The sequence below is a fragment of the Onychomys torridus genome, chromosome 2 (assembly GCF_903995425.1).
Source record: "Onychomys torridus chromosome 2, mOncTor1.1, whole genome shotgun sequence".
NCBI lineage: Eukaryota > Metazoa > Chordata > Mammalia > Rodentia > Cricetidae > Onychomys > Onychomys torridus.
Window position 1 is genome coordinate 140,696,237 of NC_050444.1, and position 22,626 is coordinate 140,718,862.

At 40.7% G+C, this 22,626-nt stretch overlaps 1 protein-coding gene across 2 annotated transcripts in view; it reads left to right on the plus strand.

Annotated features, from left to right (window-relative positions):
• Positions 1-22,181, plus strand: part of Zmym6 (zinc finger MYM-type containing 6) — a 47,946-nt gene extending 25,765 nt beyond the window's left edge. The window contains exons 6-15 of one of the 2 annotated variants that reach the window (XM_036177673.1): positions 327-477; positions 1,814-1,929; positions 3,647-3,919; positions 4,498-4,648; positions 5,777-5,949; positions 7,016-7,160; positions 9,042-9,209; positions 11,009-11,046; positions 17,410-17,554; positions 20,234-22,181. In XM_036177673.1, the coding sequence (XP_036033566.1) occupies positions 327-477; positions 1,814-1,929; positions 3,647-3,919; positions 4,498-4,648; positions 5,777-5,949; positions 7,016-7,160; positions 9,042-9,209; positions 11,009-11,046; positions 17,410-17,554; positions 20,234-22,065 (3,192 nt within the window). In that variant the 3' untranslated portion in view covers positions 22,066-22,181. The remainder of the gene's footprint in view (positions 1-326; positions 478-1,813; positions 1,930-3,646; positions 3,920-4,497; positions 4,649-5,776; positions 5,950-7,015; positions 7,161-9,041; positions 9,210-11,008; positions 11,047-17,409; positions 17,555-20,233) is intronic. The other variant, XM_036177674.1, reaches the window with a different exon arrangement.
• The last annotated feature ends 445 nt before the right edge of the window (positions 22,182-22,626 follow it).

Consider the following 22,626-nt stretch of genomic DNA (forward strand, 5'->3'; position numbering starts at 1 on the left):
GGGCAGAGAGAGGAAGTGAGATGGCAGGTACAGAAAGGATATAGGTGTGGGTATTCAGGAAGTGGCTCTGTCTGGAGGCTGAGGGTTGGTAAAATGAGGTTGGCTGTGGCTTGTCCTATCCCTCTGATCTCTGTTTTCACCCCAGTATCTGGCTCCGGGTTTTTATTATAAGACCGTGTAGCACTTTGTCATACCACGTCCTCATGCTCTGCATGATAAGCACTTCCCCAAACCACCGAGCCTCCTCTCTGCCCTGTCTGAAACAGTGATGTAACTGTGTTTGCACTTACGCTTAAACGTATCTTATGTCATTGCTGTCCTAATAGAACTTGGCCCAGAAGCCACTCTATTCTTTGGGGAATTCACTGAGGCCGTCCGCTGAAATGAACGAGATTACAAATGACCCAGGAAGAACAGAGCTTTTCTGCTCTATTAATTGCTTATCTGCTTACAGAATTAAGAATGTTATTTCTTCAGGTAATGATTAAATTTGATAAATTTATAGATTTAGTAATATATTAAAGATGACCATGACTGGTGTTCTTAATTTTTATATACCGAATTTAATATGGCCAAAAACCCAAGATTGACTTACTTTTGAAAAATTGATAATATAGGAAAAGAGTTTCACTGATACTCTTTTTTTGTAGAACATACTTTATGGTTTCAGGTGTAGGAAAAATAAAAATATATTACTAAGTTTTAAGCTAATTGTTTTTTCTTTTAAAAAATATTTTATTGTGGCTGGGCAGTGGTGATGCACGCATTTAATCCCAGCACTTGGGGAGGCAGAGGCAGGCAGTTCTTTGTGAGTTTGAGGCCAGCCTGGTCTACAGAGCAAGTTCCCGGACAGCCAGAGCTATTACACAGAGAAACCCTGTCTCAAAAAACCAACCAAATAAATAAATAAAATAATTTTTTTACTATTGTATTTTATGTACTTGTTTTGTCTGCATGTATGTCTGTGCACCATGTGCATGCCTGGTGCCTGCTGAGGCCAGAATCACTGGAGTCCCTGGAACTGGAGTTACAGATGCTTATGAACCACCATTAGGGAGTTAGGAATCTAACCCAGGTCCTCTAGACAAGCACCCAGCACTCTTAACCATTGAGCCATCTCTCCAGTCCTTTAAGTTAGGTTTTGATGAGCAGGAGTTAATTGAGGTCATTTGTTGCAGTTAGATTTAGAGATTACTGTAAAGTTCCATGATCTTTTTTTTGTGTTATAGTTAGTTGACCTTCCATATTCATGAGTTCTACATTCAACCAACCATACCTCAGAATTAATCAGCAAATGCCAGGCATGGTATTGCACACCTTTAATACCAGCACTGGTGAAGCAGAGTCAGGCAGATCGATATGCGTTCAAGGCCAGCCTGTCCTACAGAGCTAGTTCCAGGGCAGCCAGAACTGCTACTAAGAACTCTATCTCAAAACAGCAACAAAAAACAAAAGCCTTCAGCAAATATAGTTAAATATTATAGAGACTTTTAAAATTTTTCTCAAAGTTTATCAGCTATTTATATGACACTTGCATTTTATTAGGTATTATAAGTAATCTAAAGATGATCTGTGTGTGAATGTTTAGAATACACATAGATGATATGCAAATGCTGTGGTGACATTCTATAAGATAGGGGATGAGCATCTGTTCTGCAGGTGTTGGACATCCTTGGGGGAAGTTTGGGAGCCAGTCCCCCAAAGTCATAAGGAGAGTCTGTGCTAAGTATTTGGTTGTTTTTCTACTACTGGACTTTTGGATCATTTGTGTATGTGGGCAACATTCATTGTTTTTATTTTTTTTGTCATTAAGGTCTCCAGATTTTGTGTCATAGTTGTAAAGCCGCAGCAGTCCCTCAATATCACGTAGCCATGTCAGATGGAACTATTTGCAGTTTCTGTAGCTCCAACTGTGTGTTGGCTTTCCAGGTATGATGCAAGGTGCTATTTTGTCTCTCTAGTTCTCTGAGGCATTGATCTATGGCAATATGTTGAAAAAAATTATATTGTTTTCTGTTAGGTTTATTTATGAGTTTACATGTCATCATGGCATTACTGAGCCATCTTGCCAGCCATTTTTTTCCTTTCCTGAGACAGTCTTGCTACATAGCCCAAAGAGGTCAACGACCCACTATGTAGAAACTCAGGCTGGCCTCAGACGTGAGGCCATCATCCTGTCTCTGTCTCTCAAATTATGGGATTACAAGCATGTGACACTTGTTTAGTCATAAAATTTTGAATGCAGGGTCTTAAAAAAAACAACAAACCCACAGTCTATTCAAGCAATGTTTCAAAAGTCATTTGTATAAATGTTTGAGCTTAGCTGTTGGGCTTTCCTTATTCAGGGTCCTTGATTCAAATACCCTCTCCTCCCACTTTCTGCCCTTGGCTCTTCTCCCCCCACCCTCTTTTTTTTCTTTTTTTTTTTTTTCCCGGAGCTGAGGACCGAACCCAGGGCCTTGCGCTTGCTAGGCAAGCGCTCTACCACTGAGCTAAATCCCCTTTTTAATTAGGGTCTCCTGTTCTAGTCTAGGATGGCCTTGGAATTTGATATGTAGCCAAGGGTGGCCTTGAACTCCTTATCCAAGTGTTGTTGGTATATACCACCACACTTTTTTTTCCTTTTTTTCTTCTTTTGGTTTTTCGAAACATGGTTTCTGTGTGTAACCTTGGCTATCCCAGAACTTTCTCTGTAGACCAGCCTGGCTTTGAACTCAGAGATCCACCTGCCTCACCACCACCCAGCTTCACCACACTCATTTTTGTTCTCTCTCTCTCTTTTTTAATATTTTAAGATTTATTTTATTATTATGTACACAGTATTCTGCCTGCATGTATGCCTGCAGGCCAGAAGAAGGCACCAGATCTCATTACAGGTGGTTGTGAGCCACAATGTGGTTGCTGGGAATTGAACTCAGGACCTCTGGAAGAGCAGTCGGTGCTCTTAACCACTGAGCCATCTCTCCAGCTGTTCTCTCTTTTTTAAAAGAATAGAAGCTAGTATGTGTTTTGAGAGGTGGTATAGTGAAGAACAAGAGCTTATTGGGGTTCAAGTGCCCCTTGTGTCTTCGGCCAGAAACTTAATGATTCTTGGCATGGAATTATAACTCCCCCTTATTCCATTTCTACCCTGTCTGTGCAGTATACAGAAAGTAGAGATGCTCCTGGGTGGGAGGATGGATGGATGCCTAGTGTATCCACTATTACTAGCCAACAGGAGTTGGTTGGTGATATATTTAGGGCTTGGGAAAGGCAACTTAGGAACATATGCAGGATTCTTTTGTTCTAGTCACCTTTGAGTGTTTAATATTTTAACCCTTCAGTTAAATATGCAAGGTATGCCACTGAAATTCTTTCTGTTAGAAGTAAAATTAAAAAAAAAAATATTTGAACCAGGCGGTGGTGGTGCATGCCTTTAATTCTACCACTCCGGAGCTAGAGGTAGGCGGATCTCTGTGAGTTCAAGGCCAGCCTGGTCTACAGAGAGAGTTCCAGGGCAGCCAGGACCACACAGGAAACCCTGTCTCAAAAAATGAGAAACAACAACAAAAAAGTTTGTGGCATGAATTTATTAAAAAGAGAAAATTAAAACAATTAAGTTACATTATTTCTTATTTGGTAAAATCTTTGCTTTGTATTCATTCAGAATGTATTTAACAAGCCAGAGGGAACAAACTCTTCATTGGCAGTCATGTCTCCTGGCCAAGAGGTGACCAGCACAGCCTTGCAGTCTGCAGCGTCAGCAGGAAAAGGGGCCCCCGTCTCCTCGTTCAGTAGCCCCATCAGCAAGCCTGCTGCAGCTGCTCTGGAGACTCTTGCTAAACAGTCCCAGCAGATCGCTTTGACCAATACGCTGAGACTCAGGTGTGAGCATTGTAGCCATCTTTTTGCCACAAAACCAGAACTGCTTTTCTACAAGGTAAAGAGACGGCATGCAAGAAATAGGGGGTAAACCATCCAATGAGAGCATTTCTGGTTTTTCATCTTCAACAGTTCCTTAGTTTGTGTTGACTTAAAAATATATATTTATTTTTTGTGTATTTGTGTATTCATAGATATGGGCATGTTATGATATGCATGTGGAGCACAGTTTGCAAGAGTTTGTTCTCTCCTTCTATCATGTGGGTCCTGGGATCGAACTTAGGTTGTTAGGCTTTGCAGCAGGTGCCTTTACCTGCTGAGCCATCTCACTGGTCTGGAAAAAGACTTTTTAATTGTGTGTGTGTGTGTGTGTGTGTGTGTGTGTGTGTGTGTGTGTGTGTGTGTGTATTTGTGTTGGTGAGTGGGCCGCAGGGATATGTACATGTGAGCACAAGTAACTGAGGAGACCACATTGGATCTGCTTGTGGCTAGAGTTATAGGCAGTTGTGAGAAGCCTAACATGGGTGCTGAGAATTGAACTTAGGTTGTCTGCAAGAGCAGTACTCTTACCAGTGAGCCATGTTTCCAGCCCCTGTTTAGTTAGAACTTAATGACTTTTGTTGTTTGTTTTTGCAGGGCAGAATGTTTCTGTTTTGTGGCGAGGCTTGCTCTGATGAATACAAAAGGAAAAATAAAGTTATGGCATTGTGCGACTACTGTAAGATCTATAAAATCATAAAGGACACTGTGCGGTTCTCAGGGGTTGACAAGCCATTCTGTAGTGAAGGTAAAAAAGAGATTCAGTATTACTCACACAGTATGTAGTAGAGTTCATATTCATGGTTTTTACTTTTCAAAAACTGTTCTCTTGCCGGGCAGTAGTAGCATGCTCCTTTAATCCCAGCACTTGGGAGGCAGAAGCTGATGGATCTCTGTGAGTTTGTTGGCCAGTCTGGTCTACAGAGCGAGATCCAGGACAGCCAGGGCTACACAGAGAAATCCTGTCTCGAAAAACCAAAAACCAAACCAAACCAAACCAAAAGAAACCCTTTTCTCTTATGAAGCATTACTTGGACATTCTTAAAAAGTTGAATTTATGCAGTTTATACTTACTACACCTCAAGATTTGTCCTTTTAAGCATTGCAGTAATCTCAGCATAAACAAAAACTATAATTGAATTAATAGCATCAGTAGAGAAAATCTTGTAAGTTTAGCTAAGACATCAGATTTTTATTTTTTATTCTACTTGTTTGTAAAGTGTGAACTTAAGCCATTGTTGCTATTTGGTTTAAGAAACTTATACTTCTGGCTGGGCGGGGGGGGGGGGGGGGGGGGGGGGGCGGCGGCGCCGCAGAGCCAGGCGGATCTCTGTGAGTTCAAGGCCAGCCTGATCTACAGAGTGAGATCCAGGACAGGCACCAAACCTACACGGAGAAACCCTGTCTTGAAAACAACAACAGCAACAAAAACCAAAAAAGAAAAGAAAGAAATAAACTTATACTTCTGATATTTTTGAATATGGATGATTTAATATTTAGAGCATATTTAAATGTTAATTTTTGTTTTGTGACTACGGAGATTATCCTTTCATATAGAGGCAAATAATTTATGTTAGGAAACCAAACTTAGGTCTTTTGAAAAAGCCTTTAACTGCTGAGCAATCCCATCACCCCCTCTTTTTTTTTTTTTTTTTTTTTTAAGAATCTCAAGTAGCTCAGTTTCGCCTTGAACTTGACCTGTAACTGAGGCTGCCCTGGAATTTCTGATCCTCCTGCCTCCATCTCCCAAGGGCCGGGCTTATAGGCCTGTACTGTCACACCTGGCTAGAAGTCAGCTGCAGCACCACGGACACTTGTTTCACTCCTTGGAGCTAATGTGTATCTGTCTTTTCCTTTCATCCTTTTTGGTGGTTAGTTTGCAAGTCCCTCTCTGCTCAAAACTTTGGAGAAAGATGGACAAACTACTGTAAGATGTGCAGGTACTGTTTCCAGACATCTGCGAATTTTGTGGAAAATCGACTGGAAGGCAAGCTCCAGGTTTTCTGTTGTGAAGAATGCATGTCCAAGTTCACAGCTCTGTTTTATCAGGTAAATAGAGCATGCTCTTTGTCTTTCTGAAATACGTGCGAATCATTTCAATTTAAAATATGTTCCAATTACGTGTAAAAAAAAATGTGTTTAGAGTTTAGGATTTCTGGAGGTCCCTTCCCCCCACCCCATCCTGATACTGGGATTTGAATTTAGGACATCATGCCTGGTAGACAAATGTTCTGCCACTGAGCTGTATCTCTAGCCTGACATTTTGTTGTTGAGTAAGGATATGTGTGCTCTTTTATTCTTTCTTGTAAAGTGTGAAGACCTTGTTTGTGACTTTTAGGTTAGAAATTTACATAATGTTGTCTTAAGTGGCTCTTTAATTCAGGTCACTCTGAGGAATTTAAAGTCAGACCTTGTCCTCCCTTCATAGGTCAAGTGCCAAACTGATAGTCTTACCCACTTTCCTATTTTTGAAAGGCTTATAGTGATGGGTATAATTAAATGAGCAATAATACAAATCTGGTGCTCCTTCATTGCTGTTTTGTTTATTCCCAGTGTCAGTCCTGAGGGCTGGGTGTATTACTGCATACTGGAAAGAGAGTAGTCTAGGGAGGTTAGTAGCATGTCCCTGAGGAATCTAGTAAATGCCATCTACACCCACAGCCCTAGTGAAATCAGTAACTACTTAACTACCTCACACTGAGTGGAATTTTCTTTCGGAGGAGTATATGTTTTAACCATTATATGGTGAAGGATCAATCACAGTGCTTAAGAAAAGGTACTTAATTAAATATTTGTTGAGTGACTCTGTCTTTATGACTCCCAAGTTCATATTCTTTCTCTATATGTTCCTTCTTACTCTTACAGAATACAACCTATCTTTATATTCCTTCATTAGTAATTTTGGAAACAAAAAGAGCAACTTTTAAAAAGTCAATTTCTAGGATGTCTTATATGGAACAAATAATAATCTTTGTTTTTAAGTGCAATATTTTAAGTGGGGAATCTTCCATTTTATAATCTCACTAAACTCATAAACCGTTTTCATAGTTTCTCTGGTTTACAGTTAATAGTACCTTTTTATAATTGTAATCCTTCCTTGTCTTTTGCTCCTCAGATAGCCAGGTGTGATGCTTGTAAACGTCAGGGTAAGCTAAGTGAATCCTTGAAATGGCGAGGCAACGTCAAATACTTCTGTAACCTGTTTTGTGTCTTGAAGTTTTGCCATCAGTATAGTACCAATGACCCAGTTCACAAAAAAGGTAAAATTCAGCTTGGCTGCTGGGCTCTTTAAGTCAGTGCTAGGATATACTGTCAGCATACTCAGTGGGAATCCTATAATAAAAGCAAAATTTCACTGCGTTCATATAGCCTGGACTTCCTTAAATTTTTTTAGGCCCTAATGGTGGTCTCTTCTGGTTTGTTTCTGTTGCTATGGTAAACACTGTGACCAAAAGCAGCTGGAGAGGAACGGATTTGGTTCTCATCTTCCAACTCTCAGGTCACACTCCATCCCTGAGGGAAGTCAGGGATGGAGCTCAAGGCAGGAACCTGGAGACAGGAACTGAACAGAGACTACAGAGCAATACAGCTTTACTGGCTTGTTCTCCATGGCTCCCTCAGCTTGCTTTTTTATACAACCCAGGACCACCTGCTCAGGAGTGACAGTACCCGCATGAATCATTATTCAAGAAAATGTCCCACAGACTTGCCTACAGGGTACTCCGATGTAGGTATTTTTCTGAATTGAGGTTTCCTCTTCCTAGATAACTCTAGCTTGTATCAAGTTGACAAAAGGCCATCACTCGAGAGAAAATTAATTCTGATGCTTTTTTTTGCTGTCATAAACCAAGAAGTTAATAAATAAATATATATTTATTTTATAGGAAAATTTAATTTGATTAAACTTATGGACTATCTGTAACTTGTACTAAGGGATCCTTACTACTCAGGTATAATTAGAAATAAAAATTAAAAAGAGGGCAAATGAAGGGACAGGATGTAAGTGTGTTAGTATGGTTGCCATGGCTGGTGTAGAAATTGATGCAGAACTTGCTTGAAGCTAAAGAAAAAAGAGAAGCTCATTAATTATTTCAGAAAAAATAAAGTAGAGCAGTTCTTCATGGGTATCTAAGTTTTTCCTGAAAAATAACTTTACAAGTAGGACAGCTAATGTGTTCAAAAGATTGGAAGACTAGATGTGAGGAATGTTTTTAAAGTCTCCTCCCAGTCCTACTTCCTGAGTCAGAGACCCTTGATAGACCTTCTGATCAGAACCCCAAGCTTCATGTAATTGACAGAGTGCACGAGCTTCTGCTTCATGGCTCTTCCCTATCTAGTACTCCCTTTATATGTTTCTCTCCTAAACTCTTGTGTTAGCCAACCCTTCCCTAGGACGAGTCAGGTTGGGAGTAGAATTTTATAGTACAGTTGAGGTAAACCAGTTGGAGACTGTCAGGAGAGGAAGGGGGCAAAGGAATGGGAGGGAAAAGGAAGACAGATTCTGTTGGTTTTGTTTCCTGTGTGTAAGGCAAAAGGGGAAGGATTGCAGGGAGAAGGGACAAAGAAAAGGAGAAGAATTAGTGTGAGTATTAGCAAAACAGAATGATAAACAGTATGGAAATGAAACCTATTGTTTTTATGCAAGAGAAAGATCAATGTTACATGGAGGGACAGCTCCTCATTGACTTACAAATTTTGTCATGTTAAAGTTTTATTTGAAACAAGCTTAGGTTTAGGGTCTTATACCCACTAACAAAAACTCCCAGTTGACCCCAAAACCTGGCATTTTACCTGCTAGTTATTAAAATTATTAGATTTTGGGACATCTTATATGGGATTTAGATTGTCCTTTGAATCTAGAGTTTTACAGATTCAGGCTCTTCTTAAGTCCAGTGAACACTGACTTCATGACAATCACCTGAGCTAACGTTAGCACAGAGTTAGAACTTTGTATTGCTTCCTGAAAAACTGCTTGTTCAACAGTTTTATTCCTGTGTGTAACCCTTTTATTTTATACTATGCCTTTATTGTTTATTTTAATCAGCATTTATTTTATTCCATATTTTTATGGAACAGTTCATGAATTTGTGTGTCTTCCTTGTGCAGGGGCAGTGCTAATTTGTATCATTATGCTTTTTTAGTAATTGTGCTCCCAAAGTCAGTATCAGTAATTATTCCTAAGACACAAACTGCTTTGACGACACTCCCTCCTCCAAGAATTGTTACAACACCAGTTATAACCAGTGTGATATCGTTGGCAAAAATACCTGCTCTCCAGCCCACCAGGAACACTAACAGTGTTTTAACAGGTATGAGACATTTGGCTAAGAGACAAATATTGCCTAGTCTAAGAGTTCTTATAGGTAATGCCTTTCTTTATATTATGAGGACTTTTTTTTTTTAAGGATTCTAATGGGCTGGAGAGATGGCTCAGCAGTTAAGAGCACCTGCTGCTCTTGCAGAGGACCTGGGTACAGATCTCAGCAGTTACTTGGAGGCTCTAATTATCTGTAACTCAGTTCCAGATCTGATGTCCCCCTTTGGGTTCTATAGGCACAAGGCATGCATGTAGTACACATACATTACCTGCAGGCAAAACACTCATACACCTAAAATAAAATAAATAAACAAAAAGAATTTGAAAATTTAAATATACCTGCGGGCCCCCCCCCCCCCCCCCCCCCCCCCCGCCCCGGGTGTGTGGTGTGTATACTTATTTCTGTATAAGTGGGTGGGCATGGAAGCCAGAGGTTGGTGTTAGGTTTCTTCACTCTCCATCTAGTTTTTTTTTGGGGGGGGGGGCGGGGTTTCTCTGTAGCTTTGGAGCCTGTCCTGGACTAGCTCTGTAGACCAGGCTGGCCTAGAACTCACAGAGATCCACCTGCCTCTGCCTCCCGAGTGCTGGGATTACAGGCGTGTGCCACTGCCCGGCCTTTTTTTTTTTTTTTTCAGATTTATTTTTATTTATTATGTATACAGTGTTCCGTCTGCAAGTATCCCTGAAAGCCAGAAGAGGGCACCAGATCTCATTACAGATGGTTGTGAGCCACCATGTGGGTGCTTGGAACTCAGGACCTTTGGAAGAGCAGCCAGTGCTCTTAACCTCTGAGCCATCTCTCTAGCCTCCATCTAGTTTTTGAAATTTTAAGTTTTGTTTTTTATTATTGTATATATACGTATGTTATATGTGCACAAGTGTTTGTAGAGGTCAGAGGACAGCTTTTGGGAGTCAGTTCTCTCCTTCCCCTTGGGATCTAAGGATCAAGCTCAGGTTTTCAGGTTTGAGTGGCAAGCATCTTAACCTACTGAATCCATCTTAGTTTTTAAGACAGGGTCTCTCTGAACCTGGAGTTCACTGATTGGCTAGGCTAGAAAGGTCAGTGAACTCTACGATCCTTCTGATCAGCTGGGCTTACAGATGCAGAGACATGCCTGGTATTTTTTTTTTTTAAAGATTTGTTGGGTGGTGGTGGCGCACGCCTTTAATCCCAGCACTCGGGAGGCAGAGCCAGGTGGATCTTGTGAGTTCGAGGCCAGCCTGGGCTGCCAAGTGAGTTCCAGGAAAAGCGCAAAGCTACACAGAAAAACTCTGTCTCAAAAAAAAAAAAAAAAAAAAAAAGATTTATTTACTATGTATACAGTGTTCTGCCTACACATATGCCTGCAGGCCAGAAGAGGGCACCAGGTCTCATACATGGTTGTGCCACCATGTGGGTGCTTGGAATTGAACTCAGGTCCTCTGGAAGAGCAGCCAGTGCTCTTAACCTCTGAGCCATCTCTCCAAGTCGCCATATTTTTGTTTTTAAACATGGGTTCTGGGGATCTGAACTCTTGGCCTTAAGCTTGTATACCAAGCACTTTACCCACTGAGCCATCTGGCCAACCCCCACTCCTTGCTGCTTTGTTGCCAGGCATTCTATTAAAGTAGCAGAGGGCCTGAAATAGGGAGTCCTTACCTTTATTAGGTACCACAGGTATCTCCTTGGACCATTTTCTGAGAAATTCTGGTCCAGATTCTAACCTACCTTTGAGAGAGAAAATGATGTGAGTTCCAGTATTTACTTATATATATTGTGGGAATAATAATGTGTGTTTTGATTCCTAACAGGTGCAGGTCCTAAAGAGGCAGGAGAGATCATTGGAAATGTGAGTTTTATTGTTCATATGTTACCTGATAATCCCCCACTTACTTGGGTTTTATTTTGTTTATAATCTAATATATAAATACATTTGCATATACACATACATTACACAGCTACTTTTCTGTTTGTAGCTTATTCTTTTCAGAAGGTTGAGTGGTAACGCATTTTATGTTTTGCATCATATTGTTGGACCCTAGCTCACTGATAAGGCTGTACTCTGGGTTATTTTACTGTTGGCATCAAGGTTCCTTTATTTGTTTAAGTGCTTGCTAACTCCTGGTTGCTTACCTTTCCTCTTTGGAACTGTCATTGGTGCCATTGTAGTTTCGAACTGTGTGAGGCTGAAAATAGTACAAAGTGCACATTTACTTAATCTCTCACTTTATGATGTCTCAAGTTTGAAAATGTGAAAGCTTCCCCAAATTTAAATAAGTTCAAAGAATGAATAATTTCAGATTTGGCAGGCTATAAGGATCGCAGGCTGTGCTGTTGTAGTCCAGCGTCAATCACCACTTCAGCAGGAGAATAAAATTCCCGCCATCCTTTTCAGTGTCATCTGTTTGATCTAGCATGTACTGTGTTAATGACTTAATGATTTTGGTGACCATTTGCTCTTGATATAACCAAGTCTCTTTTTGTGTGTGGGGAGTTGGGGGATTTTTCGGGACGGGGTTTCTCTGTGTAGCGCTGGCTGTCCTGGAACTCGCTCTGTAGCCCAGGCTGGCCCTGCCTCCCCAGTGCTGGGATTAAAGGTGTGCGCCACCACCGCCCGGCTTAAGTCCCTCCTTACGCAGCAAAGTCATTCAAGTGTCATAAATGGTGTCACTAGGGCTGAGAGTGTGTCCCACTCTCAGAGTCTTTGGAGCAGAAGTTAGAGATGGCCGGATCACCGCTCTGGCTTCTAGGTGCCGCTAAACTAGGAGAATGTATCCTGCACAGTAGGAGAGAGAATACTCAAGACCCCGAGGCAGCATAGCAATAAACCAGGCAAACTACTTGCCTAGCTTAGAAAAATGATAGCCAGGCAAGTATAACAGAGTAAGTGGAAAAACCGTGGCAGTTCCAGCCTGAATTATTTTTGATGAAATGAAAGTAGGTAGAACATCAGAATGGCTCAGCGGGTAGAGGCACTTGCCATACATGCTTGGCCATCTGAGTTTGATCCTCAGAACCCATGCAAAGGTATAAGGAGAGAACTGGCTCCACAAAGTTGTCTTCTGGTCTTCACCTGTGCATGGTGGTACTCACATGTCTCCACATCACATTCACAAACAAAGATGATACTAAATAAAGTACGTTTTAGAAGACGGGAGGTGACAGGCAGAAGTTTTACCATCTTAGTGATCTTTCTGGATTTAAAGCTCATTGAAGTTTTAATATATAAATGAGTAGGCAGGCTGTATCTGCTGTCACATTTGACCATATTATATCAGCAATTACTTTTTGTTTGTTTTTTGAGACAGTTTCTCTGTAACAGCTCTGGCTGTCCTGGAACTCGCTCTGTAGAACAGGCTGGCCTCAAACTCAGATCTGCCTGCCTCTGGGATTAAAGGTATGCGCCACCATGCCCAGCAGCAATTATTACTTTTAAAGCTAATGATCCAAATATCGGTTGCTGTTCCATAGTGAAAAAGCAAGCCGGGTAGTGGTGGTGGTGGTGGTGCACGCCTTTAATCCCAGCACGCCTTTAATCGGGAGGCAGAGGCAGGTGGATCTCTGTGAGTTCTAGGAAAGGCGCAAAGCTACACAGAGAAACCCTGTCTTGAAAAAAAACCAAAGAAAAAGCAAAATATGGGAAATATATCTGTGTATCAGAGATCCTTAGTTGAGGATTCAGAGCACGTTCATGTCAGTCTTTAGCAGAAGTCTTGCCTGGAGTCACTATTGTAGAAAGGTAGCTTGTCCAGTTTAGTCCTCCTAACTCTCCCAGCATTTATCATGTTGGAAGATGATACTATCTGATTATTTTCAGACAGGATACTCATTGATGAAAGTCACTAAATTAACATTTATATAGTACATGTTATATACTAAATCATTTTAAATTATGAGATTAATCACTTGTACCATTAATAATTATGTCACTAAATGTACTTGTACAAGTAAGATGTTACAGTGTAAAATTAACAAGTATTGCTAACATGTATTTATAAAAATGTCCTATATAATTTCTAACAATTTGTAGTACTGGTTACAAATTTGTGTATCTGAGAATTCATCCTTTTACTTTATGTATGTGGGACAATTAGTCTTGAATTATACTAGTTTTAAATTATTCAGGTTTTTAGGAATATATACCTCATGTAATACAGTTGCCCTATGTATGTTTCCCCATGTGGGGTATTTCTGTAATCCACCTGTCATTGAAACTGTGTTGTTACTGGGGGCTGGAGAGTTGGCTCAGCAGTTAAGAGCACTTGGGCTACTCCAGTCCCAGGGCATCCCATTCCCTCTTCTGGTCTCCAGAACTTAGAATCACTGTTTAACCAGATTGGCCAAGATAAAAATGAAGGACGATGAAGGCATTCTCACATGTTGCTGATAGGAGTATGAATGGGCAAAATTATTTCAGAGGATTTTAGTAGAAACTAAAGTTTTAAAATGCAGAGCCAGATGTGGTTTATAATTGGTTTGCATTGTTTGTAATAGCAGAAGCTTGAAACTCAATTTTTTCATCAGTGGCTGGGGCCATAGATCACTCTTGAGTTATATGAGTTGCCAAAACATACTCCTACACAAGCAGAGTCTGAAATGTGCCCCTTCCCATTCCCACATCTGTTTACATAGCCTCACTAGTAGTAGAGTGCCCTGCACAAACATACAGAGGCCTTGGTTACAGGTAAGTATGTTATATTCATGTAATGGAATACTATGCCTTTGTTAAAAAGAACAGGGCCTGTACGTACAGGCTTCTGGAAAGAAGGTGGCATGAACACTCCCATTTGTGCTGTAAATACATATCTGTATCTGTTTGTATCTATCCACACATAGAGAATATCCTGGAAAGGCCACCAATAAGTTGGTGATTCCCTCTGAGAAAAACTGATTGGGGAAGAATTGGAACAGGCAATTATTTCCAGTTGTTCACTGTTTGAGCCTTTGAGTTTCCTGGCACGTTCATTTGAAAATATACGTGGAGTTGTTGAGATAGGGTAGCCTTCACTATGTAGTTCAGGCTGCACTTGAATTTAGGATTATGCTTCTGTCTCAGCCTCCTGAGTGCTGGGATTAGGATGTGCATCTGTTTGTCCAGACAGAATTTGTGGAGGTGATGGTGGTGGTATTAGAGACAGGCACCTCACTGTGTAGTCTGGGCTGTCCTGGAAGGCACTTTGGAGACCAGGTTGGCCTTGAACTCATAGAGTTCAACCTTTAACCTCCTTAGTGCTAGAATTAAAGACAAGTGCACTATGACTGATGACTGATTTTTTTTTTATAAGAAAATGGTAGAAGTTGTGATGGATTATTCATAGGCAAGGGAATATAAGTAATGTTACACATGAAAAATAACCCTCTACAGTAGGCTAAGTATCCAGTGACTTAGAAATAGCCTCAAGTAAAATGATCTGTTGACTAGGTATTAGAAAATAAGCTCACGTATATTGTTTATGGTCACACAATTATATACAGCTTTTTCAAGAGCATTATGCCGAAGCCATCAGAATTTAAATCACATGCTTGTGAATCGACAGTAGCACTCAGACTTTTATTCCATAGATACACTAGCACGTGTAGGACGAATTTATGTGTAAGGACAGGAGTCATGGCATTGTTTGTAGTGGCACAAGGTTTATATTGTTTGTAAGAATAACTCTTGTACTTACTGCTGGCTCATTTAGTAATAGAATACTACCCGAGGGGCTGGGTAGCTCCATACAAAGTCATGTAAATATGCCTCCAAGGTAGCTTGCTAACTCAGAGTAGGGTGCTGAAACTTGCCATATGCTGCCACTGATCCATCAGAAGCTGGGAGCAGTGATTGGTTTCAGAGTTGAGTCAGGGTAGAGGGCAGTCAGCCATGGACACACTTATTTCCCTTTAATTTTTCATTTAAATGCACGTATGTGTGAGTCAGAGGACAACTCTGGGGTGGGGAGGGGGAGGGTGGGGAGTCTCTTCTTTCCTTGTACCATAGAGATCCCAGGGGTCAAACTGGGGATTGAACTCAAGTAGTCAGGCTGGATGGAAGAGCCTTAATAGCTGAGCCATTTCATCCAACCAGGCTTGCTCTTTGGAGTAATTCAGAAAATCGGATGTTGCTCCCCCCACATTACCCTTTCTCCAAGCAGTCACTCTCCGATCCCTAACCCTGCCTTTTCCTCAACAGCTCTTTTCACCATTTAGACTTCTAAGTTTGTTATATGATTATTTTACTTGGATTTTGTTGTTGTTGTTTGTTTTTGTTTTCAAGACAGGGTTTCTCTGCGTAGCCCTGGCTGTCCTGGAACTCACTCTGTAGACCAGGCTGGCCTCTAACTCAGAGGTCTGCCTAGGCTCTGCCTCTCAAGTACTGGGATTAAAGGCTTTGCCACCACCTGGCTACTTGTTTGGGTTATGTCTCCTTCTCTGATCAGGATTTTTGTTTGTTTTTTCTGTTGTATCCCCAGGACTTAGACAGTGCTTGGTTTATGGTAAACATTTAGTAGATGTTTTCTGAATGAAATAAATGTGTTTTAAATAAAATGCCCCACTCTATTTTCTTTTCACGTTGTTTTATGGACATCTGATATTTGTTTACAAAAGATTATTTTTTTCTTTTAATTTCCAGGTAGTCAAATGTGTGTGTATGTATGTGTATGTGTGTGCGTGTGTGCGTGTGTGTGTGTGTGTGTGTGTGTGTGTGTGTGTGTAATTTTTTTTTTTTTTTTTTGCTTTGTTTTTACATTGCTCTTAAGAATATTTCCTTTCTGCTCTGGTCATTTGAAATTCTCCAGGCTCTTTTTTTTTGAGACAGGTTTTCTCTGTGTAGATTTGGCTGTCCTGGAACTCACTCTGTAGACCAGGCTGGCCTCGAACTCAAGAGATCTGCCTGCCTCTGCCTTCTGAGTGCAGGGATTAAAGGTGTGCACCACCACCTAGCCCAGTTGAGATCTTTAATCAATAGAGATTATATATTATTTTGTGGAGTCTACAATTGGATCCATTTTTAAAAAAATAATTACCCTTATCAACAACTGTTTGTTCTTTATTTGGCTATTTTGCTCATATTTTAGACAGAATAATTTGTGTGTGTGCGCACGCATATGTGTGACTAGGAATTGAACCGAGGGCCTTACCCATGCTAGACGACATATCTATCTTCCAGAATATTTTTTAAAAAACCAATAAATGGAATCAATGCTGATTAGGAGAATTAGGAGTTGAGTGGCTGTCTTAGTTACTTTTCAATTGCTGTGACAAAACGCCATTGTTGTTGTTGTCTCTTGGCTCTGTTAGGGCCCACTACCCGGCTCCCACATAGATCACACACAGAGGCTTATTCTTACTTATAAATGCCCAGCCTTAGCTTGGCTTGTTTCTTGCCAGCTTTCCTTATCTTAAATTATCCTGTCTCTTTTGCCTCTGGACTTTTCCCATTCTCTTACTTCTGTAAATCTTACTCTTACTCCGTGGCTGGCTGTGTAGTTGGGTGGCTGGCCCCTTACATCCTCCTCCTCCTCCTCTCACTCCTCAATTTCTCCTTCTATATAGTCTCTCTGCCTGCCAGCCCTGCCTATACTTTCTTCTACCTTGCTATTGGCAGTTCAGTTCTTTATTAGACCTTCAGGTGTTTTAGACAGGCACAGTAACACAGCTTCACAGAGTTAAACAAATGCATCATAAATAAAAGTAACACACCTTAAAATAATGTCCTACAATACTCCATGGCCAAGACAACTTATAAAAGAAAGTATCTAATTTGGGGTTACAGTTTCAGAGGGTAAGAATTCATGATGATGGAGCAAAAGGATGACATTAGGAACAGCTAAGAATCCACATCTTGATGGTTTCAGAGGTTTAGTCCATTATTTTCATACATTGATGTGGTGGTGTGCAGGCAGACATGGTGCTGGAGATGAATCTGAGAGTCCTGCATCTTGACTTGCAGGCGACAGGAAGTGGTCTGTCTCTCTGGGCGTGGCTTGAGCATTTGAGACCTCAAAGCCTGCCTCTAACGAGGCCACACCCACTCCAACAAAGCCACACCGAATAGTGCCACTCCTATGGGGACCATTTTCTTTCAAACCTCACAGTGGTTTTGTTATTTTCTCCCTCAGACTGCTGTTTGTAACTGCTCTTCCATAGGATAACCCTGCTTTTCATCTGGTAGCAGTATTGTTGGAAAGTCACTAAAAACACTCTGGCCTGTGGATTTGTTTCTAACTAGGGAAGTACACTGGCAGCTGCTGAGAGACTCCAGTCTTTGCAGCCTCCTAAGCTTCAGAAGAACAAAGGCATATTGTGCAGACCAGCAACCCAGACCAAGGCCACCTCTTGCAGACCTCATACCCACCATGTTGCATGCCAGACAGGTAAGTGTTCTGGCACATTGTATAAGGTTTGTTTGTTTTCTGATTTGTTTTTTGTATAAAAAGGTAAAGACAGTAAGTAATTCTTGAATGTGAAATGGTACATACTTCACATCCATATGCACACAGAATATTGTGTGTAGAGATAAACCATTTCACACGTGTGCATTGCTCTTTCAAATGTACAGATAAGCCATTTTAATTACTTACAAATGTAATTGCTTAAAAGAATTCGTGAATAAGCCTTAGTTCTTTTTTTCTTTTTTAAACTCTGCTTTTAATTATTTAATTGTCAGTTACTGAGAGAACATATAATAGCTCTGGGGTGTTGGTGATAGAAAATTGTGTGAACTCCTACATGGAAAGGTGTAAGAGCATTGCTCCAATCAATAGTAGTGCCTTACTCCCATACTCCTTATGTTTTCAATGATTTTAGTAGCCAGCTCTGCCCAAGGTGGTTTTGTGTGTGTGTGTGTGTGTGTGTGTGTGTGTGTGTGTGTGTGTGTGTGTTGCTGATGTGTCAAATTCAGAGCTTTGTTTTGTATCGTGGAGCAATAATTCCAGTCTCTTTTTTTTTTTTTTTGAGCTGAGGAGCGAACCCAGGGCCTTGCGCTTGCTAGGCAAGCGCTCTTCCACTGAGCTAAATCCCCAACCATTCATTTTTAATAATAATTATTTCATAGACTAACTGAAGGGGACTTCCTAACTGCGGGGGCTTCATCACAGACCCCGATTAGGCACAAACCACACCCAGACACCTGTTTTCGAAGAGATCCTTTATTAAGTGGGAAGAAGAGTTATTTATTAAGTGGGAAGAAGAGTTTATTAAGTGGCTGCTTTCTGAATCAGACAGGAAACAGCAGCAAATGACCTCACAGGTGCAACTTTTAAGAGGAGGAAAATGCGGGAGGTCTGTGTTAGAATGGGCTAGGATGTGGTAAAGGAGATAGAAATGAGGGAGAAGGGGAAAGGAACAAGGGACAGCGGGGGAGGGTATTTGTTCCCAGAGAGGACAAAGGACTCCTCTGGGTAGAGAGGAGACTGATGCGGCCCATAGGTAAATGACAGTTTATAGAGGGAAAATAGGAAACTCCGTGTTAGGATGAGCTGTTTAATTTTGATTGGAAATGTTAATTAGATGAGCCAAAGGGGGTTTTTGATTGCTGGACTCAATACTTTGATAGCTGCTGGACCTTGGTAGTCAGACTCAGGAGGAAGTGGCAAAATAAGGGGATGGACCTTGGCTAGCTTTAGGAATGTAATCTAAAGGTTTTTAGCAAGGCAGAGGGGATGGGGGAGAAGAACAAAGCCTGCCAGAGCCAAGCTCACCACACTCAAGCTGGCCAGCATCCCTTCACTAACCTCTATGTAAAATGCCTAGTCTGGAGCTGTGTTGTGGTGAGCTTACTGTAGTCCCAGCTATTTGGGAGACGGAGGCAGGAAATCTTGAATTCAAGACCAGCCTGGGCTGCATAGCAAAAGCCTGTCTCTAAATAAATAGATAAAGCTTACTCTGGTAAAAGTGATCCTAGATATTTTACATGGGTGCCTTTCCTTTGGTAGGAGTCAAAGGGAATTCTTTAAGGGAATTAGAGTATTTTATATTCTGTTTAAAATGATACTCTTACTTGTGCAAGAACTTCTGTACACCTTCACGTATAAAAAGTAGTAAAGGGTCTGTGATCTGTGGACATCTGATATATGAGTGTTTATTTTTTTAAATTTTTGAATTAAGTATTGGACCACTTTCTATATACTGTTGTAAATTGCTTTGTCACTTGACATTGTATTGAAAACATTTTACGTTGATAAAAATGTAAATATACACTGAGATTCTTTCTTTGTCTGTCTCTCCCCTCCCTCACTGTGTTGGTTTATTTGTTGTTGAGATGGGTGTCTCATGTAGTATCACAGACTGACCTCAGACTGGACATGTAGCTGAAGATGACCCTGATTCTCCTGCTTCCAGCTCCTAAGTGCTGGATTATAGGAGTGTGCTACCATTCCTAGCCATACACTGGGATTCTTTCTTATTTTATTTTTTGTGTGCTTGTGTACACACACATGGGAATATGTCACAGTGTATATGTGGTGTCAGAGAACAACTTGGTGGAATCTGTTACATCCGTCCACTTTGTCAAGTTTGGTGGCAAGTGACTTTGCTTGCTGAGCCTTCTCACTGACCCCTACATTAAGATTCTTAAAAGATCCAGGTGGTGGTAGCACATGCCTTTAATCCTAGCACTCAGGAGGCAGAGGCAGGCAGATCTCTGTGAGGGCAAGGCCTGCCTGGTCTACAGAGCAAATTCTAGGGCAGCCAAGCCTGCACAGAGAAACTGTCTCAACACCCCCCTCCTCCAATAAAGGACATAGATGCTAGTGAATATAGCACAATCAAACTTGTAAGATTGGCCTTTAGATTTTATATGTGGCATATTGGTTTGTATTGGTGCTAAGGATTGGATCCAGGGTGTCATACATCCCAGGTAATGTGTGTGTGCCATACACACCACTGAGCTGTTCTCTAGCCCCTAAATGTGCTTTTCAAAATTTATAGGCAGCATTGAGTAAAGTTAATGTTAATCAATCATGATAATGGATCTTTGTCCAGTTTTTCATAATACAGTTTTCATATCATATTGTATATGTTCATATCATCAATGATTCAAATATTTCCTTCAGATTTACCTCTGCCAAATGGAAACAATGAAGAACCTGATTCTCCACCTGCAAAGAAAAAAAGAATGGGCTTTTTCCAGACTTATGATGCAGAATATATCAAATTTGGTTTTATTATCTGTTCTGGATCAAAGGAAAGTTCACCAAGAGCACAGTGTGTCATTTGTGGAGAGGTCTTACCTAGAGAAAGTGTGGTGCCAGTAAGTCTCTCTAACCATTTGAAGGCAAAGCATTCGGAGTTAGAGAACAAGCCAGTAGACTTTTTTGAGGAAAAGTCACTTGAAATGGAATGTCAAAACAGTTCTTTAAAAAGGTGTTTACTAGTTGAAGAGTCACTTGTGAAAGCTTCTTATTTAATTGCTTTCCAAATTGCTGCCAGGAAGAAGCCGTTCTCAATTGCTGAAGAATTAATTAAACCGTATTTAGTAGAAATGTGTTCAGATGTTTTGGGTTCAAGTGCTGGGGACAAAATGAAAAGCATCCCTCTTTCTGATAACACAATTGGGTGCAGGATCAACAGACTGTCTGCAGACATTGAAGACCAGCTGATTCAGAAGGTCAGAGACTCCAAGTGGTTTGCCCTTCAGATAGACGAGTCATCGGAGACCTCAGATGTTGTTACTCTTCTTCTGTGCTATGTTCGCTTTATCGATTATGACTGTGGTGATGTGAAAGAAGAATTACTGTTTTGTACTGAGATGTCTTCTCTGGGCACAGATCTGGAAGTGTTTGAACTAATAAATAAATATATTGATAGTAGATCTCTGAATTGGAAACATTGTGTTGGTCTCTGTACTGATGGGGCCACAAGCATGACTGGTAGATGGTCTCGTTTAAAGTCAAAAATTCAAGAAATTGCCAAGAGTACAGTGACATTCACACATTGTTTTATTCACCGTGAGCACTTAGCAGCTGAAAAACTATCTCCATGCTTACATGAAATTCTTTTGCAGTCAGCACAAATTTTAAGCTTTGTAAAGAACAGTGCCTCAGATTCACAAATGTTGACAGTTTTGTGTGAAGAGACGGGATCAGAGCATGTGAATTTACCACTTAATGCTGAAGTTCATTGGCTGTCGAGAGGGAGAATTTTAACAAGATTATTTGAAATGAGACATGAAATTGAAATACTTTTAAATCAAAAGCACTCAGATTTGGCCAGGTATTTCCATGACAAGGAATGGGTTGCAAAGCTAGCTTATTTAGCAGATATGTTTTCACTTATAAATAAAGTAAATTCTGGTCTCCAAGGGACCATGGCTACTCTTTTCAATTTGTATAATAAAGTTGATATATTTAAGAAGAAGCTAAAAACATGGTTGAGGCGCACACAAGAGAGTGATTATGATATGTTCCCTTTATTTTCTGAGTTCTTAGACTCATCAGATGTAAGTGTGAGAAGCATCACTAGCATTATTGTTGAACACCTAGAAGGACTTTGTCAGATTTTCCATGACTGTTACCCACCAGAAGAGGACTTGCGTTTGGGAAATCTGTGGCTCATTGATCCCTTTGCCAGTCACCAGAATAACAACCTCACCGACTCTGAAGAAGAAAAACTAGCAGCATTGTCTTCAGATCCGAGCTTACAGTCAGCTTACAGATCAATGTCTGTAACTCAGTTTTGGGTAAGCGCAAAGACAAGTCACCCAGAACTCCATGAGAAGGCTGTGAAACTCTTGCTACCCTTTCCCACCGTCTGTTTGTGTGATGCCACCTTCTCAGCCTTGTCTGCATCGAAACAAAGAAACCTGCTGGCTTTTGGTCCTGCTCTGAGACTTGCAGTCACATCACTAATTCCAAGGATAGAAAAGTTAGTAAAGGAGAAAGAGTAGTATCCATCTTGCTTATTGTCAGAGTCTTTAATTTTGTGTTAAATTTTGTATAAGTATCCTAAAATACATTTGCTAATGTATTTGTATTTTCAGTGATTAAATGTTTTAATAATTTTTCCTTTGTTGTAGAGGGATTTAAGAATTATGGAACTTAAACATAATTATGTATAATTTTAATAACACAAGGGAGAAAATTTAGCTTTTATATTGGTGATTGCTCTTGGAGTTTCAGAGGAAACGTCTTGTTTAGGGAGTTCCCCAAGAGACCAGGCCAACCCACTTGTCCCAGGGCATAAGTTAGAGGTAAGCATTGGTGAAGGGCAGAGGAAGATTCAGGGATCCTACCTCAGCACTTGGTTTTGTTACGTGCTTTGAGACAGCATCTCTACATAGCCCTGGCTGTCTTGGAACTCATTATGTTGACCAGGCTGGCCTCGAACTCAGAGATCCCAATTCCTCTGTCCACCCACCCCCATCCGCCAGTGCTGGGATTAAAGGTGTTAATACAATTCCAGTCTCCCACCTTAGTCTTGAAGGGGCTAATGGGGACTTTGAGCTATC